The sequence below is a fragment of the Erinaceus europaeus genome, chromosome 1, assembly GCF_950295315.1.
Source record: "Erinaceus europaeus chromosome 1, mEriEur2.1, whole genome shotgun sequence".
Taxonomy (NCBI): Eukaryota; Metazoa; Chordata; class Mammalia; order Eulipotyphla; family Erinaceidae; genus Erinaceus; species Erinaceus europaeus.
Window position 1 is genome coordinate 120,131,807 of NC_080162.1, and position 27,419 is coordinate 120,159,225.

At 39.2% G+C, this 27,419-nt stretch overlaps 1 protein-coding gene across 5 annotated transcripts in view; it reads right to left on the minus strand.

Annotated features, from left to right (window-relative positions):
• TBC1D31 (TBC1 domain family member 31) overlaps positions 1-27,419 on the minus strand; it is an 85,689-nt gene that overhangs the window by 37,291 nt on the left and 20,979 nt on the right. For all 5 annotated transcript variants that reach the window (XM_060195604.1, XM_060195595.1, XM_060195587.1 and 2 more), the window contains exons 5-10: positions 21,690-21,841; positions 19,336-19,495; positions 13,290-13,490; positions 11,100-11,273; positions 6,384-6,463; positions 5,664-5,810 (exon numbers count right to left, since the gene is read on the minus strand). In XM_060195604.1, the coding sequence (XP_060051587.1) occupies positions 5,664-5,810; positions 6,384-6,463; positions 11,100-11,273; positions 13,290-13,490; positions 19,336-19,495; positions 21,690-21,841 (914 nt within the window). The remainder of the gene's footprint in view (positions 1-5,663; positions 5,811-6,383; positions 6,464-11,099; positions 11,274-13,289; positions 13,491-19,335; positions 19,496-21,689; positions 21,842-27,419) is intronic.

Below are 27,419 nucleotides of genomic sequence, written 5' to 3' on the forward strand. Positions count from 1 at the left end.
GTCCTGGACCAGATGGTTTAACAAATGAGTTCTACACAACCTTCAAGGAAGAGCTAATACCTCTACTTTTAAGAGTCTTCCAGAAGATTGAAGACACTGGAATACTCCCTTCCAGCTTCTATGAAGTTAACATCACTCTGATACCAAAAGCAGACAGGGACACAACCAAAAAAGAAAACTACAGACCAATATCTCTGATGAACATAGATGCGAAAATATTGAACAAAATTCTAGCCAACAGAATACAGCAGTCTATTAAAAAGATTGTTCATCATGACCAAGTGAGGTTTATCCCAGAGATGCAAGGTTGGTTTAATTTACATAAATCAACCAATGTGATCCACCACATTAATAAAAGCAAGACCAAAAACCACATGGTCATATCAATAGATGCAGAAAAACCTTTGACAAAATCCAACATCCCTTTATGATCAAAACACTACAAAAAATGGGAACAGATGGAAAATTCCTGCAGATAGTGGAGTCTATATATAGGTAATCTACAGCCAACATCATACTAAATGGTAAAAAAACTGGAAGCATTTCCCTTCAGACCAGGTACTAGAGAGGGCTGCCCACTATCACCATTACAACAAAGACTAAGGCAACTATAAACTTATGGGACTACATCAAATTAAAAAGCTTCTGCACAGCAAGAGAAACCACTATCCAAACAAAGAGACCCCTCATAGAATGGGAGAAGATCTTTACATGTCATACATCAGACAAGAGTTTAATAACCAAAATATATGAAGAGCTTGCCAAACTCAACAACAAGAAAAAAAAATAACATCATCCGAAAATGGGGAGAGGACATGGACAGAATATTCACCACAGAAGAGATCCAAAAGGACAAGAAACACACAAAAAAATGTTTCAAGTCTTTGATTGTCAGAGAAATGCAAATAAAGACAACAAATGAGATGCCACTTCACTCCTGTGAGAATGTCTTACATCAGAAAAGGTAACAGCAACAAATGCTAGAGAGGTTGTAGGGTCAAAGGAACCCTCCTGCACTGCTGGTGGGAATGTCAATTGGTCCAACCTCTGTGGAGAGCAGTCTGGAGAACCCTCAGAAGGCTAGAAATGGACTTACCCTATGAGCCTGCAATTCATCTCCTGGAGATATATCCTAAGGAATCCAACACACCCATCCAAAAAGATCTGTGTACACATATGTTCTTAGCAGAACAATTTATAATAGCCAAAACCTGGAAATAAGCCAGGTGTCCAACAACAGATGAGTGGCTGAGCAAGTTGTGGTATATATACACAATGGAATACTACTCAGCTATTAAAAATGATGATTTCACCATTTTCAGCTGATCTTGGATGGAGCTTGAAGAAATCATGTTAAGTGAAGTAAGATAGAAACAGAAGGATGAATATGGGATGATCTCACTCTCAGGCAGAAGCTGAAAAACAAGATCAGAAGAGAAACCACAAGTAGAACCTGAACTGGAGTTGGTATATCGCACCAGAGTAAAAGACTCTGTGGTAGGTGCAGAGGACCTAGTAGGGGTTACATTGTTATGTGGAAAAATGAGAAATGTTATGCATGTACAAACTATTGTATTTACTGTCGACTGTAAAACATTAATCCCCCAATAAGGAAATTAAAAAAAAAGATTTATACTTTAAAAATATCACAAATAAATACGTTGTTCTTTACCTTTTATTTTTCTCTTAAGTTCTTGGAAATAGTTCCTACAAGCCTAAGTACAGCTTCTCCATAAATTACAGATATGGAATGTGTAGAGATACTTTATTCTTTAGGTTGGTCTTAATGGGCACTTATGTTGTGCTTACTACCATTTTTGCATATCACTTTCCACCCAGGAATATAGATGTGGATAGAAGTGGGACTTCCGGGGCCAGGTGGTGGCGAACCTGGTTGAGTGCATATATTACAATATGCAAGGACCCGGGTTCGAGCCCCCAGTCACCACCTGCAGGGGGAAAGCTTTGCAAGTGGTGAAGCAGTGCTACAGGTGTCTCTCTGTCTCTCTCCCCCTCTATCATCCCCTTCCCTCTTGATTTCTGGCTGTCTCTATCCAATAAATAAAGATTTAAAAAATTTAAAAAATAATAAAGAAATGGGACTTCTTAGTCAAAGAGAAAAGAACAAATCAGAGCACTACTCTCGTATATGTGATGCCAGGGATCAAACACTGGCAAAGTGTATGTTCTACCAGGCTTGCCACTGCCTGATTCCATGGAATTAAACTCTGAATTTCATGCTTGTTCAGTCCAGTGCCCTAAGTACTGTACGACTTAACCATTCCACTATTTATCCTTATGAGAGACAGAAAGACCCCAAGCACTGTTCAGCTCTAGTATATGGTGGTGCTCCAGACTCAACCTGTGGCTGTAGCTACCCACAACCTCTGTGCTCTAAGACTGTTACCTCCTAGGTACTGGGATACCCTATTTTCTCCATATTGCCAATGTACTTTCTTTTTGAACTTTTAATTCAGGGAGAAGTGGTATTTTAGTGTAGTTTCAAAAATATATACATGCATATAAATACAAATTTTTCTGTGAGCCAGGCGGTAGCGCAGCGGGTTAAGCACACATTGTGCAAAGCACAAGGACCGGCATAAGGAACCTGGTTCCAGGTCCTGACTTCCTACCTGCAGTGGGGACCGCTTCACAAGTGGTGAAGCAGCTCTGCAGGTGTCTTTCTCTTCCTCTCTCTGTCTTCCTTCCTCTCTCGATTTCTCTCTCTCCTATCCAACAACAATAACAACAGCAACAACGATAAAGAACAAGGGCAACAAAAAAGGAAAAAAATAGCCTCCAGGAGCAGTGGATTTGTAGTGTAGTGAGTCCCAGCAATAAACAAAAAAAAAACCCTGGGAGTCAGGTAGTAGCTCAGCGGGTTAAGCGCATGTGGCACAAAGCGCAAGGACAGGTGTAAAGACCCCGGTTCGAGCCCCTGGCTCCCCACCTGCAGGGGAGTCACTTCACAGGCGGTGAAGCAGGTCTGCAGGTGTCTATCTTTCTCTCCCCCTCTGTGTCCTCCCCTCCTCTCTCCATTTCTCTCTGTCCTATCCAACAACGACAACATCAAAAACTACAAAAAAAAAACCAAAAAAACTACAAAAAAAAAAACAAACCTGAATTTTTTCTGACCACAGCACTGTTAGCTCTGGTTATGGCCGGGTGTGAGGGATTGAACCTGGGACTTTAGAGCCTCAGGCATGAGAGTCTCTTTGCATAACCATTATGCTAAAACCCCTGCCCTAACAACGAATTTTCTTTTTTTCCTTCCTTCCTCTGTCTTTCCCTCCTTCCCTCCCTTCCTTCCTTTATAAGAGCACTGCTCAGCTCTGGCTTATAATGGTGCGGGGGACTGAAACTGGGATGATGGAGCCTCAGGCATGAGAGTCTGCTTAACCATTACGCTGTCTACCCCTGTCCTAAATACGTTATTTGTCAGTGTGGTTTTAATAGGCATACTTTCATTACAAAGAAAGTTAAGCAGTATCATTTCATGTTTAGAGACCATTTTCACTGATATTAACTATTGAATATGTTCTCAGTCCTTTTTTATTTTCACCATTTTTTTTGGGGGGGGGTGGCCTTTTTTCACTTTTATTCATGTGAACATTATTTATTTTGCCTCCAGGGGTACCACTGGCCTTGATGCTGGTACTATTTATTTACACTCCTAGTAGCCATTTTTCCTCCCCCCCCCCTCCAGCCTTCTATTCTAGAGAAATTAAGAGAGGAGGGGGAGACCAAGAGGGAAAGAGAAAGATGGACATTTGTAGACCTGCTCCATTGCTCATGAAACATGTACACTGAAGGTGGGGAGTGGAGGGCTTGAATCTGGGTCCTTGAGCATAGTACTGTGTGTCTTAACCTGGTGTGCCACCATCAGTCACCCCCCTGCCCCTAGAAATCAGCTTTTTATTTTCCAAATATTTTCTTGATTGACTTCTCTAGGTCTGGGAGACTTTTCAGAGTTTCATTCATAGTGATCTCTTCTGGACAGGTCATGGTTACTACCTGACTGAGGATTTGGATTTACTTTTGAGACTTTTAAGGACCCCTCTCCTCTTTGTTACTCAACCACAGCACCACTCAGCCCCAGCTATATGTTAGTGGTGGCAGAGATGGAAAATAGGTCCCATGTACTATTGCTGTGCAATCTCCAGAGTCCAGCTCTTCCTCCCTTTTTAGCTTTTGTTTTAAAATATTTTTTAAATCATCAATGAGGTGTGTGTAGGGGAAGAACCAGAGCATCACTCTGGCATATGTGATGCCAGGGATCAAACATGGGAACTCATGCATGTGGATTCAATGTCCTAACTCCTAAGAAGCTGTTTTGAAATAATTTTAGGCTTAGAAAAAGCCATAAACAAGCATAAGGACTGTTGTATGCTTTACATTGGGTAGTTCTCCCCCGCCAAGAGAATTGGATCAGTCCAGTTAGTTCCGCGCGGGGGGGGGGGGGGGGGGGGGGGGGGGGGGGGGGCTGCTTGGCCCCACCCCGGAGGAACCCCGAGAGAGGGTTCCAAAGTGCCAGAGTTTCAGATTTCCAGGGTGGAAGAGTTGCAGAGTTCGAGAGTTCGAGAGGGTTCCTGAGTTTCAGAGTTGGAGAGTTAGAGAGGGTTCCTGAGTTCTTGAGTTACAGAGTAAGAGAGAGTTCCACAGCTGGAGAGTTGAAGAGTTCCAGAATTCTGGAGTTGGAGAGGGACAGAGTGAGAGAGAGTGCTTGCGCCGCCGCAAAGAGACAGCAGAGTTCTGTTTGGTGATTAGTTTGGTTTAGTTTATGAATCGTTGTTCCTGAATAAAGAAATACAGCTTCCCTGCCCAGCCGTTGTCTCAGCGTCTCTGTTACCCGCCCGTGAAGCTAGCCCGGCCGGCTGGAGCCTCCCGAATTTTAACAAAGGACCAGTGTAAGGATCCTGGTTCAAGCACCAGCTCCCCACCAGCAAGGGAGCTGCTTCACAGGCGGTGAAGCAGGTCTGCAAGTGTCTGTCTTTCTCTCCTCTCCATTTCTCTCTGTCCTATCCAATAACAATGACATCAATAACAACAACAATAATAAATAAAACAAGGGAATAAAATAAATATTAAGAAAATTAAAAAATAAAAATAGAAAAAGAAAGCCATAAACATAAGTTTCTGTATGATTTCCAAATTATTCTAATAATATTTTGCATCAGTTTAGTACAATTACAGTTTAGTACAAAACTCAAACTAGAATGCTTTTTAAATAAATTACAGAATTCATTTACATTTTACCATTTCTCCACCAATCCGTTTTCTACGTATCATTTCTTCTTTTTTTTTTCATTTCACCAACTTGGGACACAACATTAAATTTTTGGTTGCACCACCAGTGTAAGAATTCATCAGCCTCTTCTTATGCCACCAACATTTTGAAGAATGCCAGGCAAGTTATTTTGTAAATTGTCCCTCAATATGGGTTTGTTTCATGTTTTTTCATGACTAAACTAAATTTTGTAAGAGTGCGACATAAATACCACAGAAGTAATGCCCAACTTATTCATGTTTTATTGCTGGGAGTTTTGAGCTTGGCTAAGGTGGCATCCATTGAGTTTCCATGATAAGAAATCACCACTTGTCCCATCTATAACTAGTAGATGCCTTAGGGGATGATAGAAAGTATGGTCATACATTGTACATACCTCTGCAATACTCTGAGTAGTTTCCTACTTTTGATGGGGTATTTCTTCTGAAGGTTGAGAAATGCCACGTGAATACCCTTATCTATTAGATTACTAAATGCAGTGTGATTTTCAGGCAGTTGTAGCAGAGAGCGCCAAATGAACATTCTGAAATTAAAATGCAATTTTAACAACAACAAAAAAAAACTGGGAAGTATAGAAATTGATTTAAAATAAGAGTATTTTAAAATACTCTTTGAAAAACAAAAAGTGGGGATTCGAGCGGTAGAGCAGCGGGTTAAACACACGTGGCACAAAGCGCAAGGACCGTCGTAAGGATCCTGCTTTGAGGCCCCAGCTCCCCACCTGCAGAGGAGTTGCTTCACAGGCAGTGAAGCAGATCTGCAGGTGTCTATCTTTCTTTCCCCCTCTGTCTTCCCTTCCTCTCTCCATTTCTCTCTGTCCTAACTAATAATGATGGCATCAGTAACAATAATTAAATATAAAAATAATAATAAAAAGTGCAACAAAAAGGAAAAATGAATACATATAAAATTTTTTAAAAAAATAAAGAGTACTTATTAACATGATAAGAAGAGAGACATAAGGCAGAGAACCAGAGAATCACTTTGGTACAGGTAATGCTAAGGATCGAACCTATGACTTCATGGTTTTAAGTCCAATACTCTAGCCACTGCACCGCCTCCCAGGCCACTAAAATAAAAAGAATTTAAATTTTACCTGTATTTTGTTGGATATTCACCATAGCCCTTTAATAAAATTTGCAAACGCTTTCTGCTTAGTCCATCAGAAAATTCATGCTATAATAATAAAAATAAAAATAAAAATGGTACTCATAAGTAACAATAAAAGTGAGAAGGTAACTAGTTTATTTTCCAACTTTAGAATCACAGTAAGTATATAACCATCTAAAATACAATATTTTTTTTAAAATGCAAAAAAAAATCATCCTTAGCTTGAGCCCATGACATTTTATTTGGAAGGGAGGCTGGGAGATAGCACACCTGATACAACACACATTTAACTATGTGTGAGGACCCAGGTTCAGCTTTGCAGTCATTACATTGAAGTACTGTGCAAAAGGGAAATTACTACAGTACTTTCCTGTCCCTCACTCTGTATCAGAAAAAAGATGAAAGCATCCACTGGTAGCTATAGAATCTGGTATAAAGTCTCAGGAGAGAGAGAGAGAAATGGAGGGAGCGAGGAAGGAAGGAAGAGATCTTTACATGTCATACATCAGACAAGAGTTTAATAACCAAAATATATAAAGAGCTTGCCAAACTCAACAACAAGAAAACAAATAACCCCATCCAAAAATGGGGAGAGGACATGGACAGAATATTCACCACAGAAGAGATCCAAAAGGACAAGAAACAAATAAAAAAAATGTTTCAAGTCTTTGTCAGAGAAATGCAAATAAAGACAATAAATGAGATGCCACTTCACTCCTGTGAGAATGTCTTACATCAGAAAAGGTAACAGCAACAAATGGTGGAGAGGTTGTGGGGTCAAAGGAACCCTCCTTCACTGCTGATGGGAATGTAAATTGGTCCAACCTCTGTGGAGAGCAGTCTGGAGAACTCTCAGAAGGCTAGAAATGGACCTACGCTATGATCCTGCAATTCCTCTCCTGGGGGATATATCCTAAGGAACCCAACATATCCATCCAAAAAGATCTATATACGCATATGTTCTTGGCAGCACAATTTGTAATAGCCAAAACCTGGAAGCAACCCAGGTGTCCAACAACAGATGAGTGGCTGAGCAAGTTGTGGTATATATATACAACAGAATACTACTCAGCTATAAAAAATGGTGACTTTACCGTTTTCAGCTGATTTTGGATGGACCCTGAAAAATTCATGTTAAGTGAAGTAAGTCAGAAACAGAAGAATGAATATGGGATGATCTCACTCTCAGGCCGAAGTTGAAAAACAAGATCAGAAGAGAAAACACAAGTAGAACCTGAACTGGGGTTGGAGTATTGCGCCAAAGCAAAAGAATCTGGGTTTGTGGGGGGAGGGTGGGGAGAACATAGGTCGAAAAAGGATGATAAAGGACCTAGTGGGGGCTGTATTGCTATATAGAAAACTGGCAAATGTTATGCATGTAGTATTTACTGTCAAATGTAAAACATTAATTCCCCAATAAATAAATTAAAAAATAAAAAATAAAAAGCTTCGGGGGTTGGGTGGTGGTGCAGTGGGTTAAGCGTAGGTGGCGCAAAGCGCAGGGACCGGCATAAAGATCCTGGTTCGAACCCCCGGCTCCCCACCTGCAGGGGAGTCGCTTCACAGGCAGTGACAGGTCTGCAGGTGTCTATCTTTCTCTCCCCCTCTCTGTCTTCCCCTCCTCTCTCCATTTCTCTCTGTCCTATCCAACAACAAACAACATCAACAGTGGCAATAATAATAACCACAACGAGGCTACAACAACAAGGGCAACAAAAAGGGGGGAAAATGGCCTCCAGGAGCGGTGGATTCATGGTGCAGGCACCAAGCCCAGCAATAACCCTGGAGGGAAAAAAATAAATAAAAATAAAAAATAAAAAACTTCTGTACAGCAAAAGAAACTAATACCCAAACCAAGAGACCCCTCACAAAATGGGAGAAGATCTTTACATGTCATACATCAGACAAGAGGCATTATAATAACCAAAATATATAAGGAGATTGCCAAACCCAACAACAAGAAAACAAATGACCCCATCCAAAAATGGGGAGAGGACATGGACAGAATATTCACCACAGAAGAGATCCAAAAGGCCGAGAAACACATAAAAAAGTGCTCCAAGCCTTTGACTGTCAGAGAAATGCAAATAAAGAAAACAATGAGATACCACTTCACTCCTGTGAGAATGTCATACATCAGAAAAGGTAACAGCAGCAAATGCTGGAGAGGGTATGGGGTCAAAGGAACCCTCCTGCACTGCTGGTGGGAATGTAAATTGGTCCAACCTCTGTGGAGAGCAGTCTGGAGAGCCCTCAGAAGGCTAGAAATGGACCTACCCTATGATCCTGCAATTCCTCTCCTGGGGATATATCCTAAGGAACCCAACGTATCCATCCAAAAAGGTCTGTGTACACATATGTTCTTGGCAGCACAATTTGTAATAGCCAAAACCTGGAAGCAACCCAGGTGTCCAACAACAGATGAGTGGCTGAGCAAGTTGTGGTATATATACACAATGGAGTACTACTCAGTTATTAAAAACAGTGACTTCACCATTTTCAGCTGATCTTGGATGCAGCTTGAAAAAATTATGCTAAGTGAAGTAAGTCAGAAACAGAAGGATGAATATAGGATAATCTCAAGCTCAGGCAGAATTTGAAAAAAAAGATCAGAAGAGAAAACAGAAGTAGAACTTGAACTTGTATTGGCGTATTGCACCAAGGTAAAAGACTCTGGGGTGGGGTGGAGTGGAGGTGGGGGGAGAATACAGGTCCAAAATGGATGACAGAGGACCTAGTAGGGGTTGTATTGTTATGTGGAAAACTGGGAAATGTTATGCATGTACAAACTATTGTATTTACTGTCGAATGTAAAACATTAACTCCCCAATAAAGATATTAAAAAAAAAACTACCTCAACACATACATTTTAAATGTTCAAAGATAAATATGCAAGAATATTCACCAATGCACAAGTTCTATTAATGGGAGATTATTGATACTACCTAAATGCCAAAAATAATACTACATAATACTAACAAAAATAATACTACATAAGCAATGTAATATGGTATAGCACCATAAATGACATGAACAGATACTCAGTCTATTAAGTCATAAACATGTCACAGACCATGCTATAGCATGATTAAAATATACAAAAGTAACACATGCCAACGCATACATTCTAACATATGCAGAAAACGTGTAAAAGAACACAAACCACTATTAACAATGGCTACCTCTGATAATCTTAAGAAGTAGTTTGGGGGGCAGGGCAAACATATTTTTAATATATTTCCTTCAATTCTTACTCTTTTTAATCCCTTACACCAGCATAACCAAACAAATGGGTACAACCAGTAACAAACTAAAATTTAACATTCTCTAGGAACTACGGCCTAGTGGCTAGAGCACTGGTTTCACAAGCATTAGGTCTGGAGTTCGATCCCTGGCATTCCATATGCAGGAGTGATGTTCTGGTCTTCTCTCTCTCACTAACAGATACATTTTCTTCTAGGAACCACTTAAAGCAAAAAAAAAAAAAAAAGTAAGTAAAATCAGGTTTAATGTATTTTATTTTCCATGTAGTCAAAATATAATAAATTAGTGATATTTATTTGTTCATACAAATTTTTAATTAGCTGACATTTTCTTCCCCATTTAAATACTTCAATTTACATTAATCATGTTTTAACTGGCCACATATAGCTAGTGGCTAATAAAGGGGCAGTGAAATTCTTAAAAAAAAAAAAAAAGCCCGGGAGTCAGGCAGTAGCGCAGTGGGTTAAGTGCACATGGCACAAAGCACAAGGACCCATGGAAGGTTCCCGGTTTGAGCCCCCGGCTCCCCACCTGCAGGGGGTCGCTTCACAGGCAGTGAAGCAGGTCTGCAGGTGTCTGTCTTTCTCTCCCCCTCTGACTTCCCTTCCTCTCTCCATTCTCTGTCTTATCCAACAATGACAACGACAATAATAAGAACCACAACGTTAAAAACAACAAGGGCAACAAAAGGGAAACTAAATTTAAACAAAAAAAAAGCCCACAAACATTCTTAGTTGAAAGCATGCACTAATTTTATGTTAAATTTAAATTTCATATTAAAAAGTTTTAAAAGTGGGGCTGGGCAGTGGCGTACCTGGCAGACTGTACACACTACAGTGCCCAAGGATGGGTTTCTGCCCCCCCCACCCCCCACCTGCAGGGGGGAAACTTCATGATCAGTTGACTCTCCTCTATCCCTCTCAACATCTGTTTCCATCCAAAAATATTAAATAAATAAAAATATAAACAAAAATTTTAAAAAGCACATTACAATTTCCTTTAATTTCCAAGGCAGGAGTTATGACAGCCTAGAAATCATATTCCTTTCTTTTTTAATATTTGTTTATTTATTTATTCCCTTTTGTTGCCCTTGTTGTATTATAGTTATTGTTACTGATATCATTGTTATTGGATAGGACAGAGAGAAATGGAGAGAGAAGACAGAGAGGGGGAAAGAAAGACACCTGCAGACTTACTTCACCACTTGTGAAGGACGCCCCTGCAGGTGGGGAGCCAGGGGCTCGAACCTGGACCCTTACGGTGATCCTTGCGCTTTGCGCATCATATTCCTTTTTAATAAGATGTTACTTATTTTAGGTAAGAAAGACCAGAGCACCTTACAATGGAGCTATGGACCAAAGCCAGGAACTCAAGCTTGCTGAACACGCACTCTACCTGGTAGGCCACTCTCCAGTTGCAGATTATGATATGTTTTTACCTCGTTATTTTCAAAGTGACCCGTCAGATCTTGCTTTAATATTCTAGTTTTTGTCTTGCTTTCCCTTGATTTTGCTGGCCGCTGCACTCTCCCTGATGATACTTTCAGCTTGAGATCACCAGATCTCATACTCTTGGGTAAGTCTTCAATTACTTTCACTAAAGGAGGAGGTGGCTGAATGGAAGAAAAAAATCAGTTGTTATCTTTGGAAAATAGGCTTGTTAACATAATTTTAAAACATGCCTTACTATGTATTATTAATTTTTTTAACTTTAATTATTTTATTTGATGATAGAAATTTAGAGGGAAGAGGGAGGTAGGGAGGGAGAGACCTGCAGACCTGCTTCACCACTGTGCAGCTTCCTCTGCAAGTGGGGTCTGGGGGCTTGAACCCTGGTCCTTGAATACTGTAATGTGTGCACTTAAGCAAGTGTGCTACCACTCAGCCCTAATATATGTAATTATTTTTCAGGCAAGAAAACAGCAATAAATACAATTAAATTATTTTTTTGAGAGCTGGCATTAAGTTTAAAAATACTACCAATCCATTTTTACATTTGTATGATAAAACTAGTAGAATGGTAATAATCTTCAGCAGGAGCAGTTAATATGTACAGCTTTCCAGATCCATACAGAAATATCCTTTAGATTCTAGCAAATTTTTTCTGAGGGAATTTGCTTAATGACTTTCCCAAAAGCATAGGGTTTCTGCCTTATACTTGGTTACTTTTTAAAATCTGTACAGAGACGGTTGTTGGTCCCTTACTATGATGTCAACAGTTTAAGAGGCAGCTAAGGCTGAATGGCTTAGATCCCCAAACATAATTCTCTCCTGATCCTTTCTCTTGTCTCTGTTTGTCTCTGCCAGGTTTCACTGCACTGGGGGGAGAGAGGGAGAGAGAGACACACAGACAGACAAGACAGTACAACACAATACAACAGTACTGAAGCTTCTTCCAATGCACTGAGGGTCATTTAAAAAGCAAAACACCAATCAAAAAGAATACAATGTGAAAAATGTAGCATCAAAGAGACTGAAAAGAATACCTAATTATAGCACGAGTGCTGAAATCAGAAGACATAACGTTGTTTTGTTTGACACTTTGGCTGGAAACCTCTTTGCTTAAGCAACTGTTTCTTGCTGCTCTATACTTGCAAATGTCTGTGAATAATAATGACTATTGATTTTAGAGTTATAAACACATTTTCACCAGTACATGAATTCACAAATACACAATCCATGAATAATGAGGATTGACTGTATACATTTACACACTTAGATAAAAACCTGAGAAAGCAGACCTTACAAAAATCATCTGAGAATGGTTAGACTGTGTATGACATTATGTATTTGCTTGTCTGTATTTCTTTTTTGCTTTTTCTCTTCAGTTAAACACTTATTACTTGTCTAATTACAGAAAGGACAAAGGGACCAAGGTCATAGTTTATAGTAAGAAGTTCAACATATTAAGATAAGAACATATATGCCTGCTAATAACTATCAGGCCCTTAGGCTAGGGCATGTCCTTTCTCTGTCAAATGAATGGTTAGATTAGGTGACCACCAAACACCCACCTGGTGTTACCATGAGACAGTTCCAGTTTGGAAAGGTAACACACAGAAAATCAAATTGGTTAACAAGCTAGGGAAGTTTTAACTAGTCACAAGAGTGGGAAAAAGACTTAGACAAAATAAATAGTGTAGAGGCCTAGGAACTTAGCATAAATGAGGCCCTGACATCATAAAGGAACATCGAGGATAACACTAGCAGCAAAGGTTAACAGAACAGCAAAGATGATGGAACAGTACTTTAGTTACTCTTTCCCTTTCTCATACTCTCATACACCAAAAAGATACTTTTGTAGAAGAACAACAATTTAAGAATGAAGAATAAGTGTGAAATCAGGTCTGGAGATATGGCTTTAGATGAAAAAAAAGAGAGAGGTAACTGGACAAAGTCCAAGAAAATCAGAAAATTCATAAAGACTTTGTTCTTGGTGATGTAGTTTAATCTTAAAACAGATTTTAAAACTGATGAGGGCTGGGAGACCACATACCTTGCTGGTCTCTAGCACTGGGTTCAAGCCTTGGCACCTCACCAGAGAGCCAAGGATGGCCCTGGAGGTGCTCCATGGATGGTGTCCTTTCCCATTCTTCAAACAAGCTGGTATTAGTTACTTGAAAACATACCTTATTTACTTCTTGTGTTAAAGCTTGAACTGAATATATGTTCAGGCTACCATTTTCCATAATAGAAGCAATGAACCGTCCATGAGGGCTAATTGCTGATGAGTGGATTCCTTCATCAGGACTCCCAATTTCAAAAAGAAGTTTACAAGTCTGTATATTAACAAATCTCATAATTCCATCTTGACTCAGCACTCCAAGAACCTAAGAGAGAAACCATAATGTAAGAGTTCCTCAAAACACATTTAAAAGTCAAATGCCCCCCAGTCAAACTACACAGACACACATGCATGTATATTGATACACACACACACACACACACACACACATTTTAACCTCCAGGGTTATCACTGAGGCTTGGTGCCTACACTATGAATCCACTGCTTCTGTTGTTCCATTGCTGCTGTTGTTGTTGTTGGATAGGACAGAGAGAAATTGAGAGAGAAGGGGAAGATAAGAGGGGGAGAGAAAGATAGATACCTGCGGACCTGCTTCACCACTTGCAAAGCAACTCCCCTGCAGGTGGGAAGCTGGGGGCTTGAACCAGGATCCTTGAGTGGGTCCCTGCTCTTCATACTATGTGTGCTTAACCCGATGTGCCACCGCCTGGCCCCCACACAAATAATTTAAGGGAAAGACAGTGAGAGATTATATTTGTGAAGTCAGTATCTATTTTAACTCTCTTATGACTCAGAGAGATTTGTTTTGTTCACATATGGCTATAGCCAAATCAGCAAGAGGCCCACTATGAAATCTATGGAAAAGGTCACCTAACAGTCACCTCTTCCCACAGGTGGCCCACGTGTTCACTTATGTACTACAAATTAAACTTGAACTATGCACAGGCTTCAACAGTGAAGAAGGCAGAAGACTGACTGTTCCTCCTTCATCACACCCACATTTTAAGATGCCCACTCACTCCTGCCACAACACACAAATCTGTCATTATTCAGTCTAAGTGCTCAAGGCTGCTGGAGTGGTTACGAGGAAACCTGGTCTTTTATGGTGAAAAAAACCCAAAAAAACCCAAAACCAAGGGCAGGGTGGTAGCATACCAGGTTGAGCGCACATGTTCCAACACTCAGGGACCCAGGTTCAAGCCCCTGGTCCTCACTTGAAGGGGGAAAGCTTCACAAGTGGTGAACAAGGGCTGCAGGTGTCTCTCTCACTCTCTATAATTCCCTTCCCTTGATTTCCGTATCTATCTAATAAATAAAGATTAAAAAAATTGGAAGTTGGGCAGTATACTGCACAGCGGGTTAAGCACACATGGTACCAAGTACAAGGACCGGCTTAAGGATCCCGGTTCGAGCCCCTGGCTCCCCACCTGCAGCGAAGTCACTTCACAGGCAGTAAAGCAGGTCTGTAGGTGTCTATCTTTCTCTTCCCCTCCTCTCTCCATTTCTCTCTGTCCTAGCTAACAATGACAATAATAACTACAACAATAAACAACAAGAGCAACAAAAGGGAATAAATAAATAAATATTAAAAAAAAAATCCAAAACCAAAAACTAACTCATATAGTTAAGGGGGAAAGGGGGAGACATGTACTGAAAAGAGCTGAAGCAAATAAACCACTCTTTTGCTTTGTCTACCAGACACCGTCTACCTGCCCTGTCCTGGCGGCTGGTAAACAGTGCTACCATGTAATTGCTTGAACTACCGGGTCACTTGCTACATGAAAGTTTTATTTTATTTTATTTTATTATTTATTTTTATATTTATTTTCCCCTTTTCGTTGCCCTTGGTTTTTTTATTTATTTTTTATTTCTTTATTGGGGAATTAATGTTTTACATTCAACAGTAAATACAATAGTTTGTACATGCATAACATTCCCCAGATTCCCATATAACAATACAACCCCCACTATGTCATTCATCATCTTTCATGGACCTGTATTCTCCCCATCCACCCACCCACCCCAGAGTCTTTTACTTTGGTGTAATACTCCAATTCCATTTCAGGTTCGACTTGTGTTTTCTTTTCTAATCTTGTTTTTCAACTTCGGCCTGAGAGTGAGATCATCCCATATTCATCCTTCTATTTCTGACTTATTTCACTCAACATGATTTTTTCAAGGTCCATCCAAGATCGACTGAAAACAGTGAAGTCACCATTTTTTATAGCTGAGTAGTATTCCACTGTGTATATATACCACAACTTGCTCAGCCACTCATCTGTTGTTGGACACCTGGGTTGCTTCCAGGTTTTGGCTATTACAAATTGTGCTGCCAAGAACATATGTGTACACAGACCTTTTTGGATGGATACGTTGGGTTCCTTAGGATATATCCCCAGGAGGGGAATTGCAGGGTCATAGGATAGGTCCATTTCTAGCCTTCTGAGAGTTCTCCAGACTGTTCTCCACAGAGGTTGGACCAATTGACATTCCCACCAGCAGTGCAGGAGGGTTCCTTTGACCCCACACCCTCTCCAGCATTTGCTGCTGTTACCTTTTCTGATGTGTGACATTCTCACAGGAGTGAAGTGATATCTCATTGTTGTCTTGATTTGCATTTCTCTGACAATCAGAGACTTGGAGCATTTTTTCATGTGTTTCTCGGCCTTTTGGATCTCTTCTGTGGTGAATATTCTGTCCAAGTCCTCCCCCCATTTTTGGATGGGGTTATTTGTTGTCTTGTGTTGCCCTTGTTTTTTATTGTTGTTGTAGTTATTATTGATGTCGTTGTTGGATAGGAAAGAGAGAAATGGAGAGAGGAGGGGAAGACAGAGAGGGGGACAGAAAAAGAGACACCTGCAGACTTGCTTCACCGCTTGTAAAGTGACTCCCCTGCAGGTGGGGAGCCTGGGGAGGCAGGGGCTCGAACCAGGATCCTTATGCCTATCCTTGCGCTTTGGCCCACGTGCGCTTAACCTGTTGCACTACCGCCCGACTCCCTACATGCAAGTTTTGAAGTAGTTAGAAACAGTTTGAAGGTGACAATCCTCAAAGTATGTTCTTCTCTATTCTTCTTCTTCTAGCGTTTGCCCTTCTTCCGTAGCCAGTCAACAGCGTCAGGTTGAGCCTGATGTCTGCTTGTTGCTGGCTTTGAAAGTGACTGGGATCCATGTGGATTCAGTCGGCTAGGAAGGATCGTCAGTTTCCCCAATGAATGGGTACTCACGGGATGCACCACGAGAAGGTCGATCCAATTCTTCTCTATGGTATCAGTTTATGGGGGGGGGATCCTCACTAGCAGTTAACACAACCTGTCTGGAGAGCAATGTGGCCAGATCCATCAAAAAGATAAACGCCCCTAACTATGACACCATCATTTCAACTCAGAGATTATCCTATAGACAGGCTGCATGAGTTGATGAGTGTAAAAATGTATTCAGTGCAACATTATTTGTAATAGAAAAGAACTTTTAAAAGTTCAAGTATCCAGTAATCAAGGGCTAGTTAACATTACAGAATATTGTGCACCCATAAAATATTAAGCTCTGTACTTTTATATAACAACCTTCTAGGTGAAGAAAACTAAAGTATGAAGCTTAAAAAAGTATGGGGGGGGGGCTGCACAAGATTATATATATCATCTCCCCAGACAATAACTTGGGTCCACCTGCATATGTTCAGGCTCAGAAAAAAACTAGTAAAGTCGTAAGCCCTTTGGAATATAACTAAAATTGGCCTACTAGTTATATTCAAAATGGAGACCCCAAATCTTCATCTGCACTCTTCCAGCCTTTAGGTTCATGATTAGTCAACAATTTTTTGGCTCTCTATGTTAACTCTTTTTGCAGCCAGCAGGTTCCAGACACTACCATGATGCCAACTGGACTTCCCTGGGCAGATGATCCTACCAATGTGTCCTGGAGCCCCGCTTCCTCAGAGCCCTGCCCCACTAGGGAAAGAAAGAGACAGGTTAGGAGTATGGATCAACCTGCTAATGACCATGTTCAGCAGGGAAGCAATTACAGAAGCCAGAACTTCCACTTTCTGCACCTCATAATGACCCTGGGTCCATACTCCCAGAGGGATAAAGAACAGGAAACCTATCACAGGAGGAGATGGGATACGAAGTTCTGATAGTGGGAATGTGTGGAGTTGTATCCCTCTTATCCTATGGTTTTGTCAGTTTTTCCTTTTTATAAATTAAATATATATATAAAAATATACATACATACATACATACATACATATATATCAACAAGGGTTATAGAGAATAAAGAATGTGGTCCAGGAGCTATTAAGTATGAGGTCCCATGTTCAATCCCTGGCAGCATATGTACCACAATGATGTCTAGTTCTTCCTCCCTCTCCTCCTAGCTTTCAAATAAATAAATAATAATAAAAAAAAAGAGAATAAAAAACCAGGCAGATGGGAAAGAAATTTCCCTATATGCTTTTTTTTTTAATTTGGTTTACAGCTGTGTGAATTTATTACTTAATCAAAAGAAATTAAGATAGTGCCATCGAGGTAGCAAAACAGACTTCCATGCCTGAGGCACTACAGTTCCCAGTTCAATCCCCAGCACCACCAAAAGCCAGAGCAGAACAGTGTTTTGGTAAAAATAAACAAATAATCTTAAATTAGAATAGATGTGATTAACACATTATTATTTCGTTGCAAGATCACTGACAATCAAGCTAAAATAAAAAAGGTAAGATTTGACGTGTACTCAACAATCAAAGAGGAAAAAGTAGGGGCTGGGAGGTAGTCCGCCCAGTAAAGTCTACATATTAGCATGCATGAGGACCTCAGTTCTAGTCCCCATCTGAGAGGGAAACTTCATGACTGGTGAAGCAGTGCTGCAGGTGTCTCTTTTCTCTGTCTCTCTCCCTACCCCTCAGTCTCTCATTTTCTATCAAAAAGAAACAAAAGGGGAGTCAGGTGGTAGTGCAGCGGGTTAAGCGCACATGGTGCCAAGTGCAAGGACTGGCGTAGAGATCCTGGTTCGAGTCCCCGGCTACCCACCTGCAGGGGGGGGGGTCACTTCAAAAGCGGTGAAGGTCTGCAGGTGTCTATCTTTCTCTACCCCCTTCTGTCTTCCCCTCCTCTCTCCATTTCTCTCTGTCCTCTCTAACAACAATGACATCAATAACAACAACAGTAACTACAACAATAAAAAACAACAACAAGGGCAACAAAAAGGAAAGTAAATTAGAAAAAAAAAAGAAACAAAAGGGGTAAAGATGGACACCAGGAATGGTGGAGTTGTTATGTAGGCACCATGCTACAGTGATAGCAGAGATAAACATTTCATAAAGCTGAAGTAACCAGTTAAGGTTGATAAAACATAGTACAAGGGTAGAAGAGATAGCATAATGGTTATGCAAAAAGACTTTCATGCCCAAAGCTTCAAAATCCCAGGTTCAATCCACCACAGAGCAGTGCTCTGGTTTATTTCTCTCAGTGAATCTTTCTTTGTCACTCATTAACATAAAAAAATAAAAATGTTTTCAGGGCCAGGTGGTGCACACCTGGTCAAGTACTCAAATTAGTTTGCAAGGACCTGGGTTCAAGTCCCTGGTCCCCACCTTCAGGGCGAAAGCTTTGCACATGGTGAAGTAGGGCTGCAGGTGTCTTTCTTTCTCCCTCTCTACCTCCACCTCCTCTCTCAATTTCTCTCTGTCTCTATCCAATAATAAACAAAATTATATAAAATAAAAATAAAGTACAACAAAATGAGATAATTTTAGTTCTAGATAATTTTAGGAGTTTTGAGAACTTAATTTTTTTAGTTTAGTTTTAAAACCTGCATAATAATTTGAATGCCTTTCTTACCTATGATGAAAAAAGTCTTTAAGGACCAAATAAATAATAGCATGCCAAGCACTCTATATACCAAAAATATATATTTAAAGTATACTGATTTCAGAAAAGGAGTAAATTTTCAGAAATATAAAGAAGGTAAAATAATTTGCAATGTGTTACTTTTCTATTGTGTGCACTGTCCAATCTTTATACTCTTCACAAAAATATATTAGGAATTTCAAATTCTTGTTAATAATGAAGGCATAAATTAAATAGGAGAGGTAAATCACTCAGACAGACATGATCTATATTAAAACAAAAGGTGGACTCTATTTATGCTACAAACCTGATTAGAACCAGCGTCGAAACTATCAGGAAGAAATTCTAGATGGCGAATAGCTCGAACTTTAGTGGGCATTTGGATAATTCTAAATAATTGCTTAGCTTCCAAGCACCACAAATGAAGATGATTTGATTTGCCTCCTGCAGCTAAGATTCGACCATCTCTATAAAACAAAAAGGTGGTAAAGTTCAGAAGAATTACTGATAGCAGCAGTGTTTGAAAAATATCTATGATGATACAAATGTTCTCTGTTTACAATATGCCCAGTAAAGACACATGTCATTGCTGAGAACTTGACAAACAACACTTCCAAATAAATCCTTTTTTTTTTTTCCTCCTTTTAAGGCACTTGGCTCTTGAGTGGTTCTTTGCAGTTCCTTTATATCTACCCATGGTTTAAAGAACTGCAGATATGGCACCCACTGACAGTGCCATGTCCTACCAGGCTACCTAAAAAAAAAAAAAAAAAAATTATGGCTGGGGAGATAGCATAATGGCTTTGCAAAGAGGCTCATGCCTGAGGCTCCAAAGTCCCAGGTTTAATCCCCCACACCACCATAAGCCAGAGCTGAGCAGTGCTCTCGTTAAAAGCAAAAAAGAAAGAAAGAAAGAAAGAAAAAAAAAAAAATATATATATATATATAGAGAGAGAGAGAGGGAGAGAGAGAGAGAAATAGAAAGCAAGAAAACTGAACAGTGAGTATATTAAATAAAACTCTGGAGACAAAAAAAGGTGAAATCCAGAATATGAATTCTTCATGACAAACAGTAATTGTTTGACAAGCTGGAAAGAAACATCAAAAAGAAAACTATTTCAGCCATGAAATATGACTCTTACTTTGTTCCTGATTAGAACAAGCTATCTAAAAAACTGGACAAAATAGAGAAATTAGAATAAAGACTGGATGAATAACATTAAGAAATCTATAATTTAGGGAGCTGGGTGGTATCACACCTGGATGAGTGGACATGTCACCATGTGCCTGGATTCAAGTCCCCGGTCCTCACCTATAGGGGGAAGCTTCACAGGCAATGAAGCAGTGATGTATGTCTCTCTCTTCCTATTTTTCCTCCTTCACCCTCAATTTATGTCCTATCAAAATAAAATATACTAAAAAAAAAAAAAAAAAAAGCTGACAATTTAAAAAAAGCACAACTAGTACTATGATTATCTTTCAAAGAAGACCTCCAGAGAGTGGTCCAGAAGGTGGTGGTGCAGCGGATAAAGCATTGGACTCTCAAGCGTGAGGTCCCGAGTTCAATCCCTGGCAGCACATGTACCAGAGTGATGTCTGGCTCTTTCTCTCTCCTCCTATCTTTCTCATTAAGAAATAAATAAAATCTTAAAAAAAAAAAAAAGACCTCCAGAGATTTATACAGAAATATTTGTGGATGAAATGATGTGATCAGGTCTTGCTTTAAGACAAGGCAATTAGGAGAAATGGGTACAGCACTTTGATGGTGGGAGTGTGGAAGACACTCCTTACTATGTACACATATTATATATGTAAATCACTAACAATATATATTTAAAAAATTAGCTGTGTGGAAAACTGAGAAATGTCAAACATGTACAAACCACTGTATTTTACTGTCTACTGTAAACTATTAATTCCCCCAATAAAGAAAGAAGATTAGAGGGAGTCAGGCAGTAGCACAGCAGGTTAAGCACACGTGGTGCAAAGTGCAAGGACCGGCATAAGGATCCCAGTTAGAGCTCCTGGCTCCCCACCTGCAGGGGAGTCGCTTCACAGGTGGTGAAGCAGGTCTGTAGGTGTGTATCTTTTTCTCCCCCCGTCTTACCCTCCTCTCTCCACTTCTCACTATCCTATCCAGCAATGGCGACATCAATAACAACAATAATAACTACAATAAAACAACAAGGGTGACAAAAAGGAATGAATAAATAAGTATTAAGAAAAGGAAAAAAGATTAGCAGGAACCAAAAATCTAAAAAATGAAGGTGGGAAAGCCTGAGCAGAATGGCAACATATACAATGTGACTGTAAGTGGGCCACACCAGCACTAACAACCACAACTGAGCAATGTTCTAGTCAAAACAGGAAGTAGTAGTACGTAGGGCCGTGGGTAGAGTATCAATGGTTATTAGCTGATGACTACTAGAGCCAATGAGAGTAGTGTGTTTAGGGGCTTACTCATTCTACAAAGTGTTAATAATTTTGCACAGTAAAAACTTAAAAAACAAAACAAAACAAAAAAAAAAACCTTCAACAGACAATCTCTAAGTTTGTTGGAAACTTACTCATATGATAGTAAGATAGTAAATGAAATACCGTAAAATCTGAAGTTGAACTTCTTAAAATTAAAAGCTGTCAGTATCTGAAAAGGCACGTTACCTGGTGACAGCAAATACTTTATATGACATAGAAGAGCTGTCAGGTGGAGCCGGCAACTGATATTTGCAAAGAAGAGTATCACATTCCCAGGCAAAGATGGAATTATCTTTAAAACAGCTGAGGATGGTATTACTTAACGGTAGAAAGAAAACCTTAAGAGGGAGAAAAAGGTTACTGTTTGTATAATGATCAGCTAGTCCTCTCTAAATTTAAAATTATACAGGTAGCCACTTTCCTTAAAAATGACATTTTTTAAAACAGGAAGAAAATACAATTAGAATATGTGACAGAATTATACTAATACTTCGTATGCTATTATAAACTAACAATAAAAGGCAAATCTCTTCAAATAGAAAAATAGGTCGCTACAAATCTATAAAATAGCAACAAGTCAAAAGTATTCAACCTTATAAATTATTTAAATGAATGTTTGTATGTATCAAGTCTATTTTATAATAATGTACATACACAAACTATGTATATACTAACAAATACATATTTATAAACTTGTTAAAGTTTATAACACTGTGTTAAAGACTAATAACGCCTTACACATGAAAAATCACTCAGTGTTGGTAACAGTAGAGGAAAAAGGAACTAAAAGCCGCTGCTTTCATAGAAACTCGTTGAAGATATTGTATAACATAACTCAAACTTAAAAAAATACATGTGTCTTCATAACTGGTCTGTCTTCTTACAAGTTAATCTTTAGAAACAGCCAGCCAAGTGCTTTTAGATAAATTATGTAAATGTCTGTTAACATTTGTAAATGTACAAAAGTTGAAATCAAATGCCTGAGCACCTTTTATTAGAGAGAGAGTAAAGTAAGAAAAAGAAAATAGGAAAATATCAATGACTGAGGGACAAAATATTCCTGACCTTTTTCTTAAAATACCCTCAAACAATTTTAGATAGTCCACATGGTTTGTTAATTACATCTCTAGTTATGTACTCTTTAATTCCCATTCATGGTTTCCTTAACTGCCTCAGTTATAATTGTAACACTTTGTACTTCAATATATTTTGCCATTATTAAAAAAAATCAGGTCCAGGCTGCCTCACTCTCCAAAGGGAGAAGAGGAAAAAAGGAAGGACACCTAGAAGTAGTAATAATAGGTGGAGGTGTAACTTCGAAAGGAAGAGAAGGCAGGACCATAGAAAAAATAAGCAAAGGGGGCCAGGTTAGTACTAAGAGCAAGACCAGCACAAGGATCCATGTTTGAGCTCCCAACTCCCCACCTGCAGGGGGGAATCTTTACAAGCTGTGAAGCAGGTCTGCAGGTCTCTGTCTGTCCCCCATCTTCCCTCCTCTCTCAATTTCTCTCTGTCCTATCCAATAAAATGAAAAAAAAAAATGGCTGCCAGGAGCGGCGGATTCATAGTATAGGCACCAAGCGATATCTCTGGAAGCAAAATCTGTATATGTACAGTTATAGAAATAATAGTTATCCTGTATCTGTGACCTTGGGAGTACCACTGCAGTTTCCAATGGAGGGAATGGGGACACAGAACTGTGGTGGTGGGAACAGTGTAGAATTATATCCCTGCTATCTCAAAATTTTGTAAATTAATAATAAATTACTAATAAAACTTTAAAGAACAACGTTAATTTTCATTAAGCAGCATGTTTTGTAGTGAAAATTAAGGATTTTCATCAGGATTAATGCTACTAAAACATAATAAAAATTGCTAACTCAACTGTATCAAGCATGGATGCCCTTCCTCATAACCTCCTCACCATTATCTGTGACTCACTTTGTCAAAGGCAGTTTCAGGCAGATATTTTGCCAAGAGATTTATTATATTGGAAGATATATTAAAAAATTATAGAAAGCATTTGCAGTGAGTACATTATAGTCTATAATAAATATATTCAAATGATGTTTCAAAACTAATGTCAAAAGATGTGAGCTAATTTTTTTTTATAATCGGCAAGGGCTTTTTTTCTAGAAAAGTAATAATGTTTATTTCTACAGGGAGAAGTAAGAGCTTAAAAGTTAATGAGCATCAACTGCTATTTTAGGAAAATAGCTGTGATACATCACTTACATGATTATACATTACTAGATTTGTGATTTTAATTGCCAAATTTTAATACTTATCAAATTGTTTCTAATCAATCTTGCCATTATTTTGATTGTGTCATCTCTTGACAAAAAAAAAAAAACCTTGAAGGGCAATTAACAAAATGTACTTTTTGAGGTAGGGTATAGGGATGGGGTGACAGCTTTTCATCACAAAGTATAAAAATCTTAAACTTTTTAGTTCATTTTTGAGAAAGTATGTGAAGGGGCCAGATGGTGTTGCACCTGGTTGAATGCACATGTTAATAATGCTCAAGGACTCAGATCTGAGCCTCCCTCCAGTCCCCAGCAGGGGAAAAGCTTTCTGAGTGGTCAAGCAGTGCTGCAGGAGCCTTTCTCTCTCTCTCTCTCTCTTCCCCCCTCCTCTTGATTTCTGGCTATCTCTAGCCAATAAATAAATAATGATAATAAAAAATAAAAAAATAGAATGTATGTAAATGCTTTGTAAAGCTTAAAGAGCGACTCAAGGTCAAATGTACAATTCAGAAGAAATATAGTTAAATGCACAATGTATATGTAACATGTTCTTTATTAAGTGTTTTCTAGTATCCATTATAAAACTTTTTCCAACATGCACTGAACCACAAGAATTTTTTAAAAAATTTCTTCTCCAGAGTTTAACTTTCTAACTATAGAGCAAAATTTCCTACCTCCAAACTTCAACTTTACTATTAATAGAATTTACTATGTGCACTTGCTATATGGTCCAAAACTTATGGTTTATCTTATCAGAAAGAGAAAACATAGATGTAATTTAATAGGCTTGGAATATCTCTAAGATTCATGAAACCCAGACATTGTGACCAAATTAAACCAGAATAGGAACACTATCTGAGGAGAACTGTAAGTTAACTCCAGTACCATGAACTTTCTTTACTTTAAATCTATCATAAGTAGGGAGGGGTTAGTGGCACACTTGGTAGAACACACGTTATTATGCACAAGGACCTGAGTTCAAGCCCTTGGACCCTACATACAAGGAATAAGCTTCATGAGCAGTGAAGCTGTGTTGCAGGTGTCTCTTTGTTTCTCCCTATCTTCCCCCTTCAACTCAACTTTCTTGCTTTCTTTCTCCTTTCCTTCCTTTCTTTCTTATTGTATTTATTTATTACCAGAGCACTGCTCAGCTATGGTTTATGGTAGCGCAGGGGATTGAACTTGAGACTTCAGAGCTTCAGGTATCAAAGTCTTTTGCAGAAAGCCTCTTTGCATAACCATTATGCTACCTACCTCCACATTCCCTTTCAATTTCTGTCTGTCTCTATTAAATAAATAAATAACAAATATTTAAATCTAACAAAAAATACAAATATAGAAGACAATTTGTTGTATTCCCTACCACAGAACTGATGGTAGAACTAATGCCCTGGTTCTTTTTAAGATTAATTTATAACTACTCATATTCTCAACAGTATAAAACAAGAGTAACAACTATCTGCCCTCCAGTTTTTGCATTGTGCAAGAGTTAAAAATAATTTTTACATTTTTTTCTTTAACTTTTTAAAATTTTTACTTATTGCATAGAGATAGTCAGAAATCAAGAGGGAGGGGGAGATAGAGTGGGAAAGAGAAAGAGAGATACCTGCAGCCCTGCTTCACCACTCACAAAGCTTCCCCTCTGCAGGAGGGGACTGGTGGCTCAAACCCGGACCCTTGCACACTGTAACGTGCACTTAACCAGGTGCGCCACCACCCGGCCTCTACATTTTTAAGTTATTTAATTTTAGATCACTGTAAATGTACACACGTAACATCCTAATTTTGATCATAGTCTGCTAAACCCAAAGTATTTATTATCTGGGTGTTGAGAAAGTTTGCTGGCAATCATGTTCTTCTTATTATAGAAGAGTATATTCACAGGCACAGCTCTACTAAACTTACCCCTTCTATATTTCATTTTATTTTCATATCACTAACATTGGAGTAATGTTAATAAGTAAATCCACCATAGGGAAAGGGAAAAAAAAAGGAATGAACTGATACAACACAGATGCATCTCAAAAGCATCAAACTGACAAAAAAAGCTTCACACCTCCCACTTCTGATTATGTAAAATTTCAGAATAAATCTATGGTTAAAAAAAAAAAAATCGGGAGTTGGGCTGTAGCGCAGCGGGTTAAGCGCAGGTGGCGCAAAGCACAAGTACCGGCATAAGGATCCCGGTTCCAACCCCGGCTCCCCACCTGCAGGGGAGTCGCTTCATAGGCGGTGAAGCAGGTCTGCAGGTGTCTATCTTTCTCTCCCCTCTCTGTATTCCCCTCCTCTCTCCATTTCTCTCTGTCCTATCCAACAACGACTACAACAATAAAACAACAAGGGCAACAAAAGGGAATAAATAAATAAAATAAATACTTAAAAAAAAGTAAAAAAAAAAAATCATGGGGCCGGGTGGTGGCACACCTGGTTGAGCGCACATGTTACAATGCACAAGGACCCAGGTTCGAGCCCCCAGTCTCCACCTGCAGGGGGAATGCTTTCCAAGTGGTGAAGCAGTGTTGCAGGTGTCTGTCTCTCCCTCTCTATCCTTTCCCTCTCGATTTCTCGCTGCCTCTATCCAATAAATAAAATAAAGGTAATATATATATTTTTTTTAAATCACAGAGGGTTGGGTGAGGACTCACCAAGTAGAGTGTACATGTTAACTTGTGTAAGGACATGGGTTCAAGTATCCAACTCTGTGAAAAAGCTTTATGACTGGTGGAGCAGTGCTACAGGTATCTCTCTCCTGTTTCTTTCTCTCTCCTTCTATTAAAAAAAAAAATCAGTGATACCTACCTATAGAGAAACATAGGGGCTTATTGTGATGATAACAATGAGGGCTGCACAGGCTATAAAGGTACGTCAAAACCTAACTAAGGAATACTTAAGATTGTGGGGCTGGGTGCTGGCATACCTGGTTAAGCGCATATGTTATAGTGTACAAGGACCCGGGTTCGAGCCCCCAGTCCCCACCTGCAGGGTGAAAGCTTGCTTTGGTGAAGCAAATCTGCAGGTGTCTCTCTCCCTGTCTATCCCCCCCCCCCTCAATTTCTGGAAGTCTCTATCCAATAAATAAATAAAGATGATAAAAAATTTAAAAAAAATAGTGGTCTGGGAGGTGGCGCAGTGATAAGGCTTTGGACTCTCAAGCATGAGGCCCTGAGTTTGATCCCCGGCAACACATGTGCCAGAGTGATGTCTGGTTCTTTCTCTCTCCTCTTATCTTCCTCACTAATAAATAAATAAAATCTTTAAAAAAATTAAAAAATAGAAATACTTAAGATTGCTAAATTTCACTGTATATATGAAGTTTACATGGACATAATTGAAACCTAGTCAATTAAATGCACTTACATATTTATGATGGCTATAATTTATGATTTACTTATGGCTGCAATTTATCTGTTTATTGTTATTATTTCACTTACCTATTTATTTATTTATTTTTACCAGATCCCTGGCCAACTGTGGCTTATGGTGGCGCAGAGGACTGAACTTGGGACTTTGGAACCTCAAACATTAAAGTCTCTTTGTATAACCATTATGCATCTACCCTGCTGCAATTTATTTTTAAGGGGGGGGGAGGAGGGTGATGAACTGAAAAAGGAACAGACAAATGGGCAGATCTATAATATAACATAGTAACACATAAGTAAGATAGAGGCAG